The sequence below is a fragment of the Terrapene carolina genome, unplaced genomic scaffold (assembly GCF_002925995.2).
Source record: "Terrapene carolina triunguis isolate 2854851 unplaced genomic scaffold, T_m_triunguis-2.0 Scaffold113, whole genome shotgun sequence".
Taxonomy (NCBI): domain Eukaryota; kingdom Metazoa; phylum Chordata; order Testudines; family Emydidae; genus Terrapene; species Terrapene triunguis.
Window position 1 is genome coordinate 9,070,066 of NW_020664464.1, and position 15,537 is coordinate 9,085,602.

At 39.2% G+C, this 15,537-nt stretch overlaps 1 protein-coding gene across 2 annotated transcripts in view; it reads right to left on the reverse strand.

Annotated features, from left to right (window-relative positions):
* Positions 1 to 15,237, reverse strand: part of CEP78 (centrosomal protein 78) — a 49,089-nt gene extending 33,852 nt beyond the window's left edge. For both annotated transcript variants that reach the window (XM_024205282.3, XM_024205265.3), the window contains exons 1-5: positions 15,005 to 15,237; positions 8,903 to 9,185; positions 8,137 to 8,312; positions 7,520 to 7,592; positions 6,780 to 6,883 (exon numbers count right to left, since the gene is read on the reverse strand). In XM_024205282.3, coding sequence (XP_024061050.1) covers positions 6,780 to 6,883; positions 7,520 to 7,592; positions 8,137 to 8,312; positions 8,903 to 9,155 — 606 coding nt within the window. In that variant the 5' untranslated portion in view covers positions 9,156 to 9,185; positions 15,005 to 15,237. The remainder of the gene's footprint in view (positions 1 to 6,779; positions 6,884 to 7,519; positions 7,593 to 8,136; positions 8,313 to 8,902; positions 9,186 to 15,004) is intronic.
* Positions 15,238 to 15,537: the final 300 nt, after the last annotated feature.

Genomic DNA, 15,537 nt, shown 5'->3' on the forward strand with positions numbered 1-15,537 from the left:
TTCATGAAGTAAAATATAAACCAGGTTCAGAGAATTCCTTAGGAATCTCCCTGCCTGCTTGTTATCAAGCAGAGACAGATATAGGCTCTTTGACACTAGTGTCTTAACTAACAGACACTCGCTAAAATGTTTTGTTTCTTATTATTTTCACAAAGACCAATACTTCAGTTTAAACACACCTTATAGTTCTACCATATTCTCTTCTGTTACTGAAAAAATATTTAAATAGTTTTAATCATTATGAGCTTGTTGTGCATGAAATGTTCACTGTAAGTCTTGAATTGCAAACTTGATTTGCTCATTAATCCAAGAAACATAGGGCTGGAAGGGACCTCAAAGGGTCATCTACCTCACTTTCCCCAGCAGAAGAATTGACTACCTAGACTATCCCTGAGAGATGTCTGTCTAACCTGTCCTTAAAAAACACCAATGACAGGGATTCCACAGCCCCAAGGAAACCAGTTCCAGAGCTTAACATTCCTTATAGTTAGAAAGTTATTCCTAATAGCCAACCTAAATCTCCCTTGCAGAAAATTAGACGGATTACTTCATGTCCAACCCTCACTGAACATGGAGAACAACTGATCGTCCTCTTTATAATAACCTTTCACATATTTGAAGACCATTACCTGGTCCCCTCTAGGGTCTTACCTTCTCAAGACTAAACATGGCCAATTCTTTCAATCTTTTCTCATAGGTCATGTTATCTAAACCTCTTATGTTTCTTGAACTCCTCTGGACTTTCTTCAATTGGTCCACATCCTTCTTAAAGCGTAGTGCCCAAAATTGGATGCAGTTCTCCAGGTGAGATGTCACCAGTGCCAAATGTCATTCTTGTATGACATTCCTGTTTAAATATCGCTGAATAACACTTGCCTTTTTTTTGCAACAGTATCATATTGTTGACTAATATCCAATTTATGATCCACTATAACCTCAGTCTTTTTTCTGCAATACAACTGCCTAGCCAGTTATTCCCCATTTTATGTTTGTGCATTTGATTTTGCCTTCCTAAGTGCAGTACCTTACAACTGTCTGAATTTCATCTTGCTGATTTTACGCCAATTCTTCAATTTATCAAGATCGTTTTGAATTCTAATCCTGTTCGTCAAAGCACTTGCAACCTCTCCCATCTTGGTATCATTCGCAAATTTTATGAGCATTACTCTCCGCTCCATCATCCAAGTAATTAATGAAAATACATTACAAACAAAAACACAGGCCAGATCCCTGCAGGACCCCATTTGATATGTCCTCCTACTTTGACTGAAAATCACTGGTAACTGCCCTTTGAGAAAGGTCTTTCATATACATATAACATACCTAATGCAAAAAACCGCAAAAGCAAGGAAGAGATAAGCCATCTAGCAAGTTTATAGCCTCTTCACCTTCTCCCAGATACACCGATTTCCCAAACAGCACACCCACTATATACCACTCATCATTGCTGGGTAGACAGGGAACAGTGTCATTCTTCATGTCCTACTCTTGTTTTTAAACCAAAATGTATACTACAAAGGAAAACAACAATTAAGCCTCAGAACTGGCATTCTAGCACTTTTAAGGTAGGTGCTGATGTTTTTCCATCAGTAAAAGGATACCAGCCCCACAACTGTCTTTATGAATAAAGACTTTTTATGAATAAAGACATTTTATAAAGACTTCTTCCTGGGAAGCAGTAACTCAGAGACTTCAGGGTCACGGTGGATAATCAAATGAACACAAGCTTCCAGTTCAACACTGTGACCAAAGGCCTAATATGATCCTTGGATGCATAAACAGGTGGATCTCAAGTAGGAATACAGAAATTATATTACTTCTGTATTTGGGATTGGTGTGACTACTGCTGGAACACTGCATCTAATTCTGATGTCCACAATTTAAGAAGGATGTTGATATATTGGAGAAAGTTCAAAAAGCCACAAGAATTATTAAAGTACTGGAAAACATGTTTCAGAATGATTGAGCTTCTTGAGTCTATTATTTAGCTCAACAAAGAGAAAGTTAAGGGGTGACTTGATCAGAGTCTATACGTACCTACATGGGATACAGGTGCTTGATAATGGGATCTTTAATCTAGCAAACAAAGGTAGAACAAGATCCAATAACTGCAAACTGAAGCTAGACAAATCGAACTGGAAATAAGGCACGTAGTTTTTAAGGGTAATTAATCCTTGAAAAAATGTACCAAGAGTTGTGGAGAAGTCTTCATCATTGGCAATTTATTTATTTATTCTTTAACACAGCTAATATATATAACAGAGATGACAAAGAAAAGAAAGGTATCTAAATTGGAATAGAGAGACATCAGATTATACAACAAGATAGATAATACAAGTAAAATCAAACTATTCTCCAGAATCACTTCTTTAGAAAGGGGGAAAAAAGAAAAAAAGAAGGAAAAAAGGGTATTGAAAGTGAAGAGAGGACCAAAGAAAAGCTTGAAAGGTAAGTAAAAAAGAATAAGAGAAAAATGATAGAACACAGAGGAAAGAGCGGCGGAGTAGGGGGGATACAAGAGGTGGAAGGAATAGAATATGAGCGGTAGCTAGGGTCTTGGAGGGTACTGCAAACAAGGTTACCCTATGGGGAATTAAACTGATTATTCCAATACTTTCAAAAATGCAGACTAGATAGATAGATAGATGTTCATCTTGGTTGTTACTATTGCAAAACATTATTTATTGCACTGCCGGCAGGCTAACCATGGCAGAGTACCAATCTTTGGTAGCTGGGCACCTTTGGAACTTCCACCATTGTAGAATTAGACATTTGGCGACGATCAGAGCTCTACCCAGTCAAAGTTTTTCAAAGGATTTCAGTTTCCAAGACAGACTGCATAGGTGAGGAAAGGGCATGATGGAATCATTTTCAATTATGTGGTTTATGCTCAAAATCTCTTTTTAGTCCTATCAGGCCAAAGAATAGGTCTATGGGCAGTTACATTTTTCAAGTTATCCCAAATTAAAGACAATGTAATAAAGGATGATATTTAAACTCAGAAGCAACCAGACACCAGGCTTTCCTAGCAGCAAAACTGTGACTGATTTCTCCCTAAAAAAGGGTAGAAGTCTAAGTTTGGGACTAATTCTGGTGGTAGTGGGATGACAATTCCCTCCTCCATGCACGACTGGGGCTGGAGAAGATGGGAATTAATATGAGAACTGAAAGGTGGGTAAGGAACTGATTAAAGGGGAGACTAAAGGGGATCATGCTGAAAGATGAACTGTCAGGAAGGAGTATAATTACTAGTGGTATTCCTCAGGGATCATTCATGGGACTACTCTTATTTAATATTTTCATTAATGACTTGGCACAAAAAGTGGGAGTGTGCTAATAAAATATGCATATGACACACAGTTGGGAGGTATTGCTGGTATGGAGGAGGACTGGAATATCACACAAGAAGATTTGGACGACCTTGAAAACAGGAGTAATAAAAATGGGATGAAAACTAATAGCACTAAGTGCAAGGTCATGCACTTAGGGACTAACAACAAGACTTATCAATGATAGAGGAGGGACAGAGGAGGAGAAAAAGCTGGGTGTACTGGTCAATTATAGGATGACTATGAGCTGCCAAGGTGATGTAGCTGTAAAAGAGGCAAATGCAATCCTACAATGCATCAAGTGAGGTATTTCCAGTAGAGTTAGGGAAGTGTATTACTACTATACAAGGCACGGGTGAGACCTCATCTAGAATACTGTGTGCTATTCTGGTCTCCCATGTTTAAGAAAGAAATTCAAACTGGTCTAGAGAAGGGCTACTAGGAGAATCAGAGGAATGGAGAAGAAGGAGGTTGGCTTGTTTAGCCTAGCCCAGTGGTTCTCAAACTTTTGTACTGGTGACCCCTTTCATATAGCAAGCTTCTCAGTGCAACCCCCCCCCCCTATACATTAAAAAACACTTTTTAATATATTTAACACCATTATAAATGCTGGAGGCAAAGCAGAGTTTGGAGTGGAGGCTGACAGCTTGTGATTCTCCCCCCCCCCCCCCCCCCCCCATGTAATAACCTCCCGACCCCCTGAGAGGTCCCAACCCCCAGTTTGAGAACCCCTGGCCTAACCAAATGAAGGCTAAGGGGAGATATGATTATCCCTCTGATATATTTATAGGGAGCAAACACCAGGGAGGGAAAGAAGTTATTTAAGTTAAGGGCCAGTACTGGCACAAGAACAAATGGATATAAGCAGGCCAACAACAAGTTTAGGCTTAAAATTAGACAAAAGTTTCTAACCATCAAAGGAGTAAAGTTCCAAGGAGAATAATGGGGACAAAATCCTACACTGGCTTCAAGACTGAGCTTAATAAGTTTATGGAGGAGATGGTTGCCTACAGTGGCAGATGGCCCAGCCGCAATTGCTATTAGCGAATATCTCCAACAGTCAGAGATGGATCATCAGATGGGGAGGGCTCTGAGTTATTACAGAGAACTCTTTCGTAGGTGTCTGCTCAGGGACTAACCAATCACTGTTCTTGAAGTTGGGAAGGATTTTTCCCCCATATCAGATAGGCAGAGATCCTTAGGGTTTTTCATTTGCCTCTACAGCATGGGGGCCCGGGTTACTTGCTGGTTTGGACTAGAGTAAATGATGGATTCTCTGTAACACGAAGTCTTTACATCAATATTTGAGGATTTCAGTAACTCAGACAGAGGTTATGGACTTATTACAGGAATGGGTGGGTGAGATTCTGTGGCTGGCAATGTGCAGGAGGTCAGATGAGATGATCACGATGGTCCCTTCTGGCCTTAAAGTCTATGACAGGCTGGGTGTCGGGGGGAGGGACACTCCATTGTGTTGCCTTCCTCATGATTGAGGATACATAGTAAAGCCTAAGGTTGGGTAGACCAATGCCTCCTGATTTAAAAGGCAGTTGCATTTTTTCAAAGGATAATCTGGGCTCGTTGCCCATACCCCACAAGGAGCTCTTAAAAGTGTTATTAATTTTGAAAAGAAACAGAGCAAGGAGCTAAGAACAAGAAGAAGTCACAGGAGAACATTTGTTTTTAATATTCTAACTCTGCCTGGATAGAGGGAGGGCTTGACATCTATGTAAATCCAAAACCATCTGTGTGATAAAAGAATTGAAATTAATTTTGACTATTTTTCTTAGGTCTCTGGAAAAGAGGATTCCTAACTACCTGATTTCCACCTGCTGCCAATGAAAACTATAAATCTGAGAGGGCAAAGTTAAGCACCCTGAGAGATACTGAGAGCTGCCAAACTGTGCCAATTTATTTTCTACCCTGAAATTTTCCCGAACAATTCAGCGGTTTGTAATATTGGGGATGGTCTGAAGGGGATTGGTAGTGAATAAAAATATATAATCAGCATGTAGGCATATTTTCATCTCTTGGGACCCCTAGGTATTCTAATTTGTATTTGACTCCAAAGCCAGATCAAACAGGGAGGAGGAGAGGGGACATCCCTGTCTTGTACCAAGGAGGGGAGATGATGTGATTGGTTACAACAGAAGCTAGGACTGGAGTACAAAAGTCTAATCCAGGAAATGAAAGAGGGACCAAATCCAAATTTTTGTAGAATGAGGAACAAAGACTTTTTCTACGTGTGACAGAACAGTTCTGAGGGGTTTTAATAGTAGGACAGTGCAGAGAAGCTGACAAGTGTTGTCTGACCCACATCTCTTTTGTAAAAATCCTATGTAAGCAGTGTTACGTTCCTCATTATTTTTTCTAGTCATTCAGGTAGAATTTTAGACAAGTAATGTCAGAGTTCATTAAGGGTATTGGGCAAAAGCTAGCACATTCTTGGGCATCTTTGCCAGGCTTAAAGCTTGACAGAAACTAGGGATTCATTCACTAAAGAAGGTAGAGAGTCTTTAACAAAAGCCTCTGTGTATACTTCAGACAGTCTGGGAGCCAGGCTGTCTTTGATTCGGGCCTAAATTTCAGCTAGAAAGCCATCTAGACAATATTTTTAATTATGCAGCTCTAATCTAAGCACATCTGTTTTTCTTTCATGCTTTAACAGCTTCCAAATGATCGAATACAGCCCATAAGGCCAAGAGTCCTGATCCAAGCCCACTGAACTCAGTGGAAAGGCTTCCATTTTCTTCCATGGGCATTGGATCAGGACCTCAATGCTTGGGATAGAAGAGGAGGTTGTATTGCCAAAAGTACAATCATTTTCCTTGAGCTACTGATGTGCATAAGCTTAGCTTGTTTCTTTATCAACAAAAAGAAGACAGCAGCTAAAGTGTAGTGCAAACAATTAAAATTAGAATGACTATTTGTGCTCTCATAGGCCCTAATCCTGGGTGGTATAGAAGCATATATGTAACTTTAAGCATGCAAAGAGTCCCATTGACTTCAGCATCTGCATAACTTCAAGCAGTGAAGTACTTTGTTTAATTGGGGCCCAAGTCACCCTAATCAAACCAGGATATGTAGAACTATGATTACATTAATGTGCTGAGCTATATTATCGGAGTCTTAAACATTCATATGACATGAACTATTTCTCGTCATATAACCCTATATTATTTTCACGGATGTAACAGAAAATAGCCATATATGCATATCTTGCTAGCAGCAGTTATCTCACTGAAGAGATATCATCTTAAGAGGAATATTGGGAACCCAATGTGACACTAGCAGTAAATTACACTAGGGCTTTTCCTATAGTATCAGAATGTTATTAATATTAAAAGATGTAAATAAATTGTGTTTACATACTAGACTCAGCTATGAATCACAATATATATACATTATATTAATCCACTTAAATATTTGTCTTTACAAAAGGCAGGTTACCTTTAAGACATTGGCCAAGTGTTCTGCTCCCCGCCAGGTCAAACTACATCCTGTAAAATTTATAGATTTGATGTTGGCGGAGTTTCTCACACTTTGACAGATTGCTGAAGTTAAAAAGATAAAAAAAATTACAGTCAGATCATTAAAATGAATAATACTTACCATGTTTCTTACGGTGGTGTTATAAAGGCATAATTAGCATTTGGAAAGAACCTAGATCCTTGAATGAAGAACTACTGTAGAAGAGCGATGTATATTATTTATTTTAAATAAAAATATTTTAACTGTTCCATAACTTTTTGCGTACAAACATGAAATATCTTTAAAATAGGTATATTTCAGAACTGCTTTATATTTCATGTTAAAGCAGTTTAGATATTCCACTTGATATAAACGTTAGCTAATGTATTTCATGACTTGTAAACATTTATAAAAAGGAACTTTTTAACATAAGAGTTTGTTTGCTTGCAGCATACAGTAGGGTACTACTTTATTTCAGTGTGAAGATTGCTCAAAACCAAACACTAAAAAAAGAAAAAGATAGTCACAGTAATGACAAGTCTTGCACTTCACACGCAAAATTTCACCGTGTTCAAAGTGAACATGATTGTTTTCTGTTATAATCAATACAGATTTAAATAGGGATGGAACAATGAGATTTTTTTAAAAGGTATTTTAAAAGCAATAACACAAAAGACACAGATCACCTTAGGCTATTTCTTTTAAATTTCAAAACTTACTTTCCAATCCTCCATCTCCAATTGGACAATGTGCTAATGACAAGCTCTCCAAAGATGATGTCTTGGCCAACCCCTTCAAAATAAAAATCATTGAAAACATTTTTTAAAATGCTTGAACAACAATATTTTAATAGCACATATCTGAAGAAAAAGTAGTGGTCCTCACTCCCACTATGGATCCTTTATGCATGTAAAAGGGCCAGAATGGTGCAAAGGGGCCCTAAAAGCCTTATTTGTGTCTGAGGGAGGATTCTCCTAGTGCAGAAACTGTGGAAGACAGCTGTAAATCTGCCTTCTAAGCACTCCCTCTTAAGCCCCAGTGAAGGGGGCATGCCAGGGTAGTGCTGGGATGACATGTCAGAGGGAGGGCTGCAACATGCCAGACAACCTGAAGAGACTGCAGTAACTTTGAGAGGTCCCCAGATCTGTCTAAGTTACACTAGGGGCCTCTCCAACCCTGAAAATAATCAAGGGCAAAAGAAGCTTAAATCTACCATAGCTCCACCAACATCTGTGGTAAACCTAAGAAGTACAAAATAGAATCTCACCCAACATCTTTATTGCTAAATGTATACATTTGTGTGTGTGTCTGTGTGTGTGTGTATTTGAAGTCTTACCTTTGTTAAAAATATTAGATCTCGCTCTCTTAGAAGCAGTCCCTCAAGTTCCAAATTTTTTAGAGCACTTGACATATTCAGACAACCTCTGATGGCTTTACATAATTGAGTAGTCATGTCTTTTGATCGAATTGCTGGAATTCGTCTTCTAAAGTAGGTTTTAGGTCTGTCAGCCCCTAATAAACAACAAAAGTGAATTACTGATAACATCCGGGCCCCACTGAATCAGTGGGATTTTTGCCATTGCGGTAAGTGGGGCCAGAATTTCTCCTTATTTCTTTGTTTTATGATTGTGATATCTGAAGAATTATTCCTTTTTTCCGCTATACACACACCAATTGCTATATTGGATCAGAACAGTCGTTCATTTAATCCAGTATCCTATCTCCCACAGAAGCCAAACCCAGAAGGGGGGGAGGGGGAATCCCCTAACAGACATAAACAAACTGGCCATTGGGAAGGTTTTTCCTGTCCCCAAGAAGTAATGCCTGAAATTTCGTTTTTATACCTCTTGGATATTTTTTATCACCACCACCTAGTGGACCATTAAAAGGAAAGGAGAGAGCTCCACTAAGTGTCTCCAGCTGATGTTATTCATACCACACAATCCTATGTTGTGATAACTCAGCTTTCAACACAAGACTGGTCTATTGTGCTTTAACTAAGAGGACATGATGGTAAACCATTTTAAAAAAACTCCCAGTTTTCCTGTAATGAATTCCCATCTAGACAGATATAATAAAGATCTCAAGTGGTCATTACAAACCTGATTCTCCAAGACCCTGTTGATGAAAGCTTCTTATTACAATAGAAGTCAAAGTCTTATTATGCCTGATAGCATTCAGAAGTGGTGCCCAGTCAGGAGCCTTGAGGCGATCTGCATTTAGCTCAAGAATGCCCTGATTCACATTAGCTGTCACAGTTTTTAGTGGGACAGAGCCTTGAACGGCACAGAGAAATTCATAGTGAGAGTAAAAATCCAAGGTGCTCTGTCTCCTTATTTTGACTGAGTCAATCATTTCTATTCACGTGCTGAGGTTCTCTCTAAACTGAGGGAGAAAGAAAAAAAATAAAAGACTGATTCCATTGAACAGTAGATTTAATGTTACATGCTTTCAATATTAACATACGGGCACACAATATTAAAAAAGCCAGAATAAAGCTTACATTCGAACAATTCACTAAATTCAGCACATATACAAAGACAATATCATTATGTTTAAAGTACTCTACCCAACTGAATGAGATGGAAGGAAAGAAAAACCCTTACACTGATACCTTCACAGATGTAGTCAATGTGCTAACTACTATAAAGCTAACCTTTCAAGGCTCCATGCTCCCACATGCTGGGTGCTTCTTGTGGAACGCTCAATGCCTTAAGCTGGTGCTGATTTACGTCCTGATCCAGCAATGAGATACATACAGGGAGATCCTTGCTCCTAGGACTGCTCACATATTCCAAGTTAAGCACCTGCTCAGGTGCTTTGCTGGACAGGAATCTAATCTACTACTATGGGATAGTCCAACTATAGAAAATAATCAAAACCAGAACTTGTCAGTTGCAGCCACTGAGAAACTGCTTCACTGACTGCAGGCAAAACAGAAATTGAGTGTTCTTATTCTAAAAGAATTGGAGTAATCATCTCACTGTTACCCTGTGCTTCCTCTATGTACCAGTGTCTCTCATCTTAGAACGAGAAGAGTTTACGATCAAAGTATTTCTGTTATGTGTTGGTATAGCACCTAGCACAATGGGGCCTTAATCCATGGTTAGGGTCTCTAGCCTGCTGTAACAGGGTGGATAAAAATCAGTGATTTAAAGAAAAAAAAATCTGATTTTTTTTTAAATCGGATTTTTTTGATAAAATGCTTTTTGAGGAAAAAAAAACCTATCTAAAGTTCATTTTAACTAAGATACATTACAGCTCAAAGATATGTCATCATGGAATAGGGATTATAAATTCTAATTCTATAGTATGAGACAATATATTCATGTATTGTTTAAAAAAAGTTTTGTAAATGAGTTCCAATAGTTCATGGATTAGGGACCCAATCTTATGAGGTTCCAGGGGCTTCTGTATAGATTATTTAAATTAATCTTTCCATCTACCCAATGGGACTCAGTGCTCAGTCTAGAGGATACCATCAGAGATGCTTAGTTTTGCAGTTCTCAAACTGTGGATGTGTGTCTCCAGAGGTAACATGCTTGTTAACAGCAAAAAGGTTTTTAAATAAATAAATAATATATAGAGGTGAGAAATAACAGACCTCAACCCTATCGTCCCTCTGCAAATTTATGTACACAGAGTTAATCCCTTACCTCTCTCTAAAAGTGCAAAGTTTCAAAAAGTTCAATGAATAGAAGATTGTTGGGGGCAAAATAGATCTGGACAAGGAGAAGAAGTCTGGAGATAAATGTGAGAAGGGAGGGACAGGCAGTAGAAACAAAAGTGAAATTGTTTGAGCAGCATATTCCAGAAGTCTTGAGGTCTTTCTGATTGTAGCCTCCATTGATTTGAGATCTACCATACCATTCTCTCACTAGACGGGAAAATCTACAATGGCAGCAGGCAGTAAGAGAGACCCAGTTTGGGAATATTTTAATGAAGTTCCTCTACCTGTGGGTAAGACAGGCATGCCTGCAAAATGCAAACAGTGCAACAAAAAAATGCAAGGCCTGGCCGCCTGAATGAAACAACATCATGAGAAGTGTTTCTTCTCAGGAGGAAGCTGCGTTGAAAATGATGAAAGAAACATGTCTGACCATTCAGGATCTTCAGGTTGGTAAACTTTTTTATTTCATACTTCTTTCTTAAGGACTGCCTGGCTTCCTTCTGGACTATTCTTGAATTCTCACATTTGAGCAAAAATATAGTTGTTACTCTATGGTACTATCATTTTAGATGCAGTTGTGATAAAAAAATAAATAGCTGAAATAGGCAGATCTTCCTTTTACAATTTCACCTTTAAAGTAGTACTGAGTGTCCGTGAATGCAATGAGTAATACTAAAGGAGCAGCATGGTAATAATTAAATAACTGCATTGACTTATTTTGTTTAGGAGAATCCATCCTCAACATACAGGATTCTGAAGACTATCCGCCTTCAAGATCACCATCATTTTCTATAGTTTCAGAGTTATTTGCCAATGACAGTGTTTCAGTCACATCATGTATGTCACATAGCCACAGTATATCACCTGTAGCAAAAAGAAGAAAAAAAACCGCTATCATCCAGAAACAACCATGGATAAGTTTGTGATAAGAACCAGCAGATTAGAAAAAGAGGTAACTGATGAAAAAATTGCCTGGTTTGTTTATGCAACATAGTCTCCTTTCCATATGATTGAGAACCCACACTTCATTAACATGGTTCAGTCATTAAGACTAGGATACAGTCCACCCAACAGAGCAGATGTCGCAGGCAAATTGCTGGATAAAGTGTATGAAGGAGAAACTGAGCAGTGTGAAAAAGGTTTAGAGCAGGGGTGGGCAAACTACGGCCCGCGGGCCGGATCCAGCCCCTCAGGGCTTTGGATCCAGCCCACAAGATTGCCACCCCTGTGGCGCTGTGCGCCACGCACTGCTCGGGGAAGCGGCCGGCACCACATCCCTGCGGCCCCTGGGGGAGGAGGGGGGCAGAGGACTCTGCACGCTGCCCTTGCCTGTGGGCACCTCCCCCGACGTTCCCATTGGCCAGAAAATAAAAGAGATGAGCAACATAGCTTTAGGAAGGGAAGGAATACTATAGATACAGTATTTATTGGAAGGAACTGAGTGAGAACTTAAAAAGAGAAATATGCAATGACAGAGTTAAATTACAAGCATTAAAAAAACAAATGGGACAAGCACTATCTGCAGCTCATTTTCATGGAAATATTCTCAATACTCGGTACCAGGGTCAAACCTTAACTGCTGAAGAAGAGGAGTTGGCCATGACATGGACATCCAGCAACCATCCCTCCATAATGCCAACTATAATAAACTTCAGAGCGAAGGGTGAACCATTCAAGAAATATGTGTTTGCTGATGATGTTTTAAAGAAAGTCACAACAGTGAACTGGTGGAAGTCACTTAAGCACTTGGAGTCAGAGACTATTGAAGTGATAATCTCACTTTTAACAGCAGTAGCTTCTTCTGCCAGTGTAGAAAGAATATTTTCTTCCTTTAGACTAATTCATTCCAAATTGAGAAATCGTTTGGGACCTGAAAAGGCAGGAAAGCTTGTTTTTCTTTTCTTTTCCAGATTATGAACAAACAGGAAAATGAAAGTGAAGACGACGGAGTTAGCTGCAGAAGCCAATATTTTAAGTTTCTCATGTTGACCTGGCTGACATAGTCGATTTAATTTTAACTTAACTATTTTAGTTAAAAACAATTTTAACAAAAACAAACCTGATTTTAAAAAACTTGAATTTTTAACTAAATTCAAAAGTTCATATGCTTGTTTTGTTAAAATATTATATCTTTGCTGTTGAAGAAAAAAATTCAGAATACATAACATTGTTGTTTTATTTAAATAAAACAATTTAAAATGTCTGTCTGGTGATGTTCTCTTCCTAATACAGCATGGCAAGAAAATCCTCCATATATTAATGATTAACCTGTTGAATTGGAGTTATTTATGAAGCCATTGGGAGGTGAACTATCTGCTTCAATTACCTTTGGTAAATGGTATCAGAGGGGTAGCTGTGTTAGTCTGTATCCACAAAAACAACGAGGAGTCCGGTGGCACCTTAAAGACTAAAATTTATTTGGGCATAAGCATAAGCTTTTGTGCTTTTTACCAACAAAAGCTTATGCCCAAATAAATTTGTTAGCCTTTAAGGTGCCACTGGACTCCTCATTGTCTATGATAAATGAAATAACCAAACAATCATTCATTTTCTGATATAGTTGTAAAACTAATCTGAAAAGTTTTCAAAATAAATCACTTTAAAAATGTATTGTGTGTACCTTCTAAAAATGAAACCTACATCTATCTCTGAGTTATGAAGAATATGTATTAAGGTTATAACAACCAACAAGAATGCACTTTTATGTAGAAATCCATGACTAAATCGAGTCTTCCTAGTGATTTAAATCAAATCCACCCTGTACCATAATACAAATAATGAGACCAACAAAAGGTTCTGGGACCATCCTGAGATTGGAGATGCTCAGAGCATCAAAGATTTTAAGAGTTATGGGAATTTTATACATGAATCAAAACTGAGCCTTGATCTACACTACAAACTTATGTCAGTATAATTATGTCACTACACTGAGCAACATAGTAATACCGATCTAACTCCTGATGTAGACAGCACTATGTTGACAGGAGGGCTTCTCCTATCGACATAGCTACTGTCGCTCGGGGAGGTGGAAAACCTACACTGACAGAAGAAGCTCTCCCGACGGCGTAGGCAGAGTCTTCACTAAGCAGTACAGCGGCTATGCTGCTCCGGCACTGTAAGTGCAAATAAGCCTCAAGTATCCTGTACTGATAGTACCTACAGAAATAATTTGAAAAAGTGTTTGGAAATATAAAAGCTGACTGGACAATTTGTGTGTTGCAATGACATACTTTGCATTTATTACATCTCCATCAAGGCGTGAAACTTCTATTTTTCCTAACAGTTCCTCCCGAACTAGAAATTGTGACCAACCATTGCATGAGATTAAGCAAATACTGATGTTTTTATGTGACAAGAAGTTGATGGTTACACACAGACATAGAATATGAACACACTAACCTGGCCTTAAACAAAACAAACACAAGCAAACCCCTATGCTTCCATAACCAATAATACCCAACTGTAAAATCCAACACCATGCCACTACATTGGCTATTCAGAGTGTCAACCACTTCCTCCACTTTTAGATACAATAATCTGATTTTTTTTTTTAAACTATTAGGCATATAAAAGTTACACTAAGTCACTGCATCTCTCACACAACCACTTTCTCATATTTCTTGCAAGGAAGAGTCAGGAGTAAGCACAGTCTTCCATTTATTTACTTGTAGGCTGTAAGATTCAGGAAGACTTCAAAAACAGGGCACTGTATTTTCACATCTGTTTTACTGACAGCTCAGGCACAATCTAATTAAGAAGCACCTTCAGCAGAAACTACAGCTTTATATGCTTCTTTTGGAAAAACTTACTAGGAAAGATTTGAATTGCCTCTTATGACAATTATAAGTGATACCAACAAGAGGGAACATGGTCCAACTTTGCTTCCCTTTCCTCACAGATTGGGTGTTAATTTTGTAGACAATATAACATAAGTATATATGTATAAGTGTATCAGGAATTTATTGCCTTGCAGGTTGAAGACATGACTGTAAATGAAGGTAAAGCAGACAGTGGGCTATGATGTACTAAACCTCCCAGGACAAGGACTATTATATACTTCCAATATATATATTTTTTAATCAAAGACAACCCTAACATTCTTATCATGGATTTCTTTCTGCCACTGGCCCTTCCCACCCAGCGTTATCATAGGGCTTGATTTTCACAAGTGCTAAACCTTACAACTCCATCTGTAGTCCCTAGACGCTATAGGTGCCCAGGACCTCTGAAAAATGTTCAAAAGTTATGTGTGCAAAATGCACTCAAAAGCTAGCATCCCTGCTGTTAAACAAATGTTTGTCTTTTTCCTTGCTGTTAAAAAGATCCTTATAATACTGTATAGTATGCTGAGTTTTATATCATAAGCAAATAATGTATGTAATAAGATCCAACCACAGAAAACTATTCATGTTCTACACGTTCAATGAACTGTTCCAATAAATCATTTATTAAAGCAGCATAACTTGAATCTGTATCGTTACAGGCAAAGCCCCAAACCCGAATGTGTGTAGAATGGGATCAGGAAGTGACTGACCTCTGCTTAGGCTGATCCCAGCTTTTCTCTCGTTCTGATCTCACAGTACGCCCCTCTCCAGAACTGTACAACCCTTCACTTCTGAATGACCTGATCTCCTAGCGCCAGCCAGGAACGGAAACAGACTGGGAGCCTTTATTCCAGATTCAAAGAAGTCACTGCAACCAAACAGCGAGCGCCATCTGCAAGTTCAAAATCAGTCGCAAATATGCACGACTGGCAGAGACCCACCAGGACACACACATGGCCCACACTTAGCGCTGCCAGACATGCGCGCGCCCCCTCACGCTCCCAATAAGCGTGGTCACGGCGGACCCCCCCGGCTCACAGATTTATACCACCCGCCCTCTTGGCGCGCTCGCCCCTACTTAGCCCCGGCAGGCCCGTGCCCAGCGCCCACGCGTGCCCCTGCCCTCGGGCCCTATCTCCCCATAGACTCTTCTGTACCGCACTCTCTGCCTCTGCCCCCGCAGCACGCCACCTCCACCGCAAGCCCAGCCAGCCGGACTCACCGACCCCGGGTCCCTCCCCCT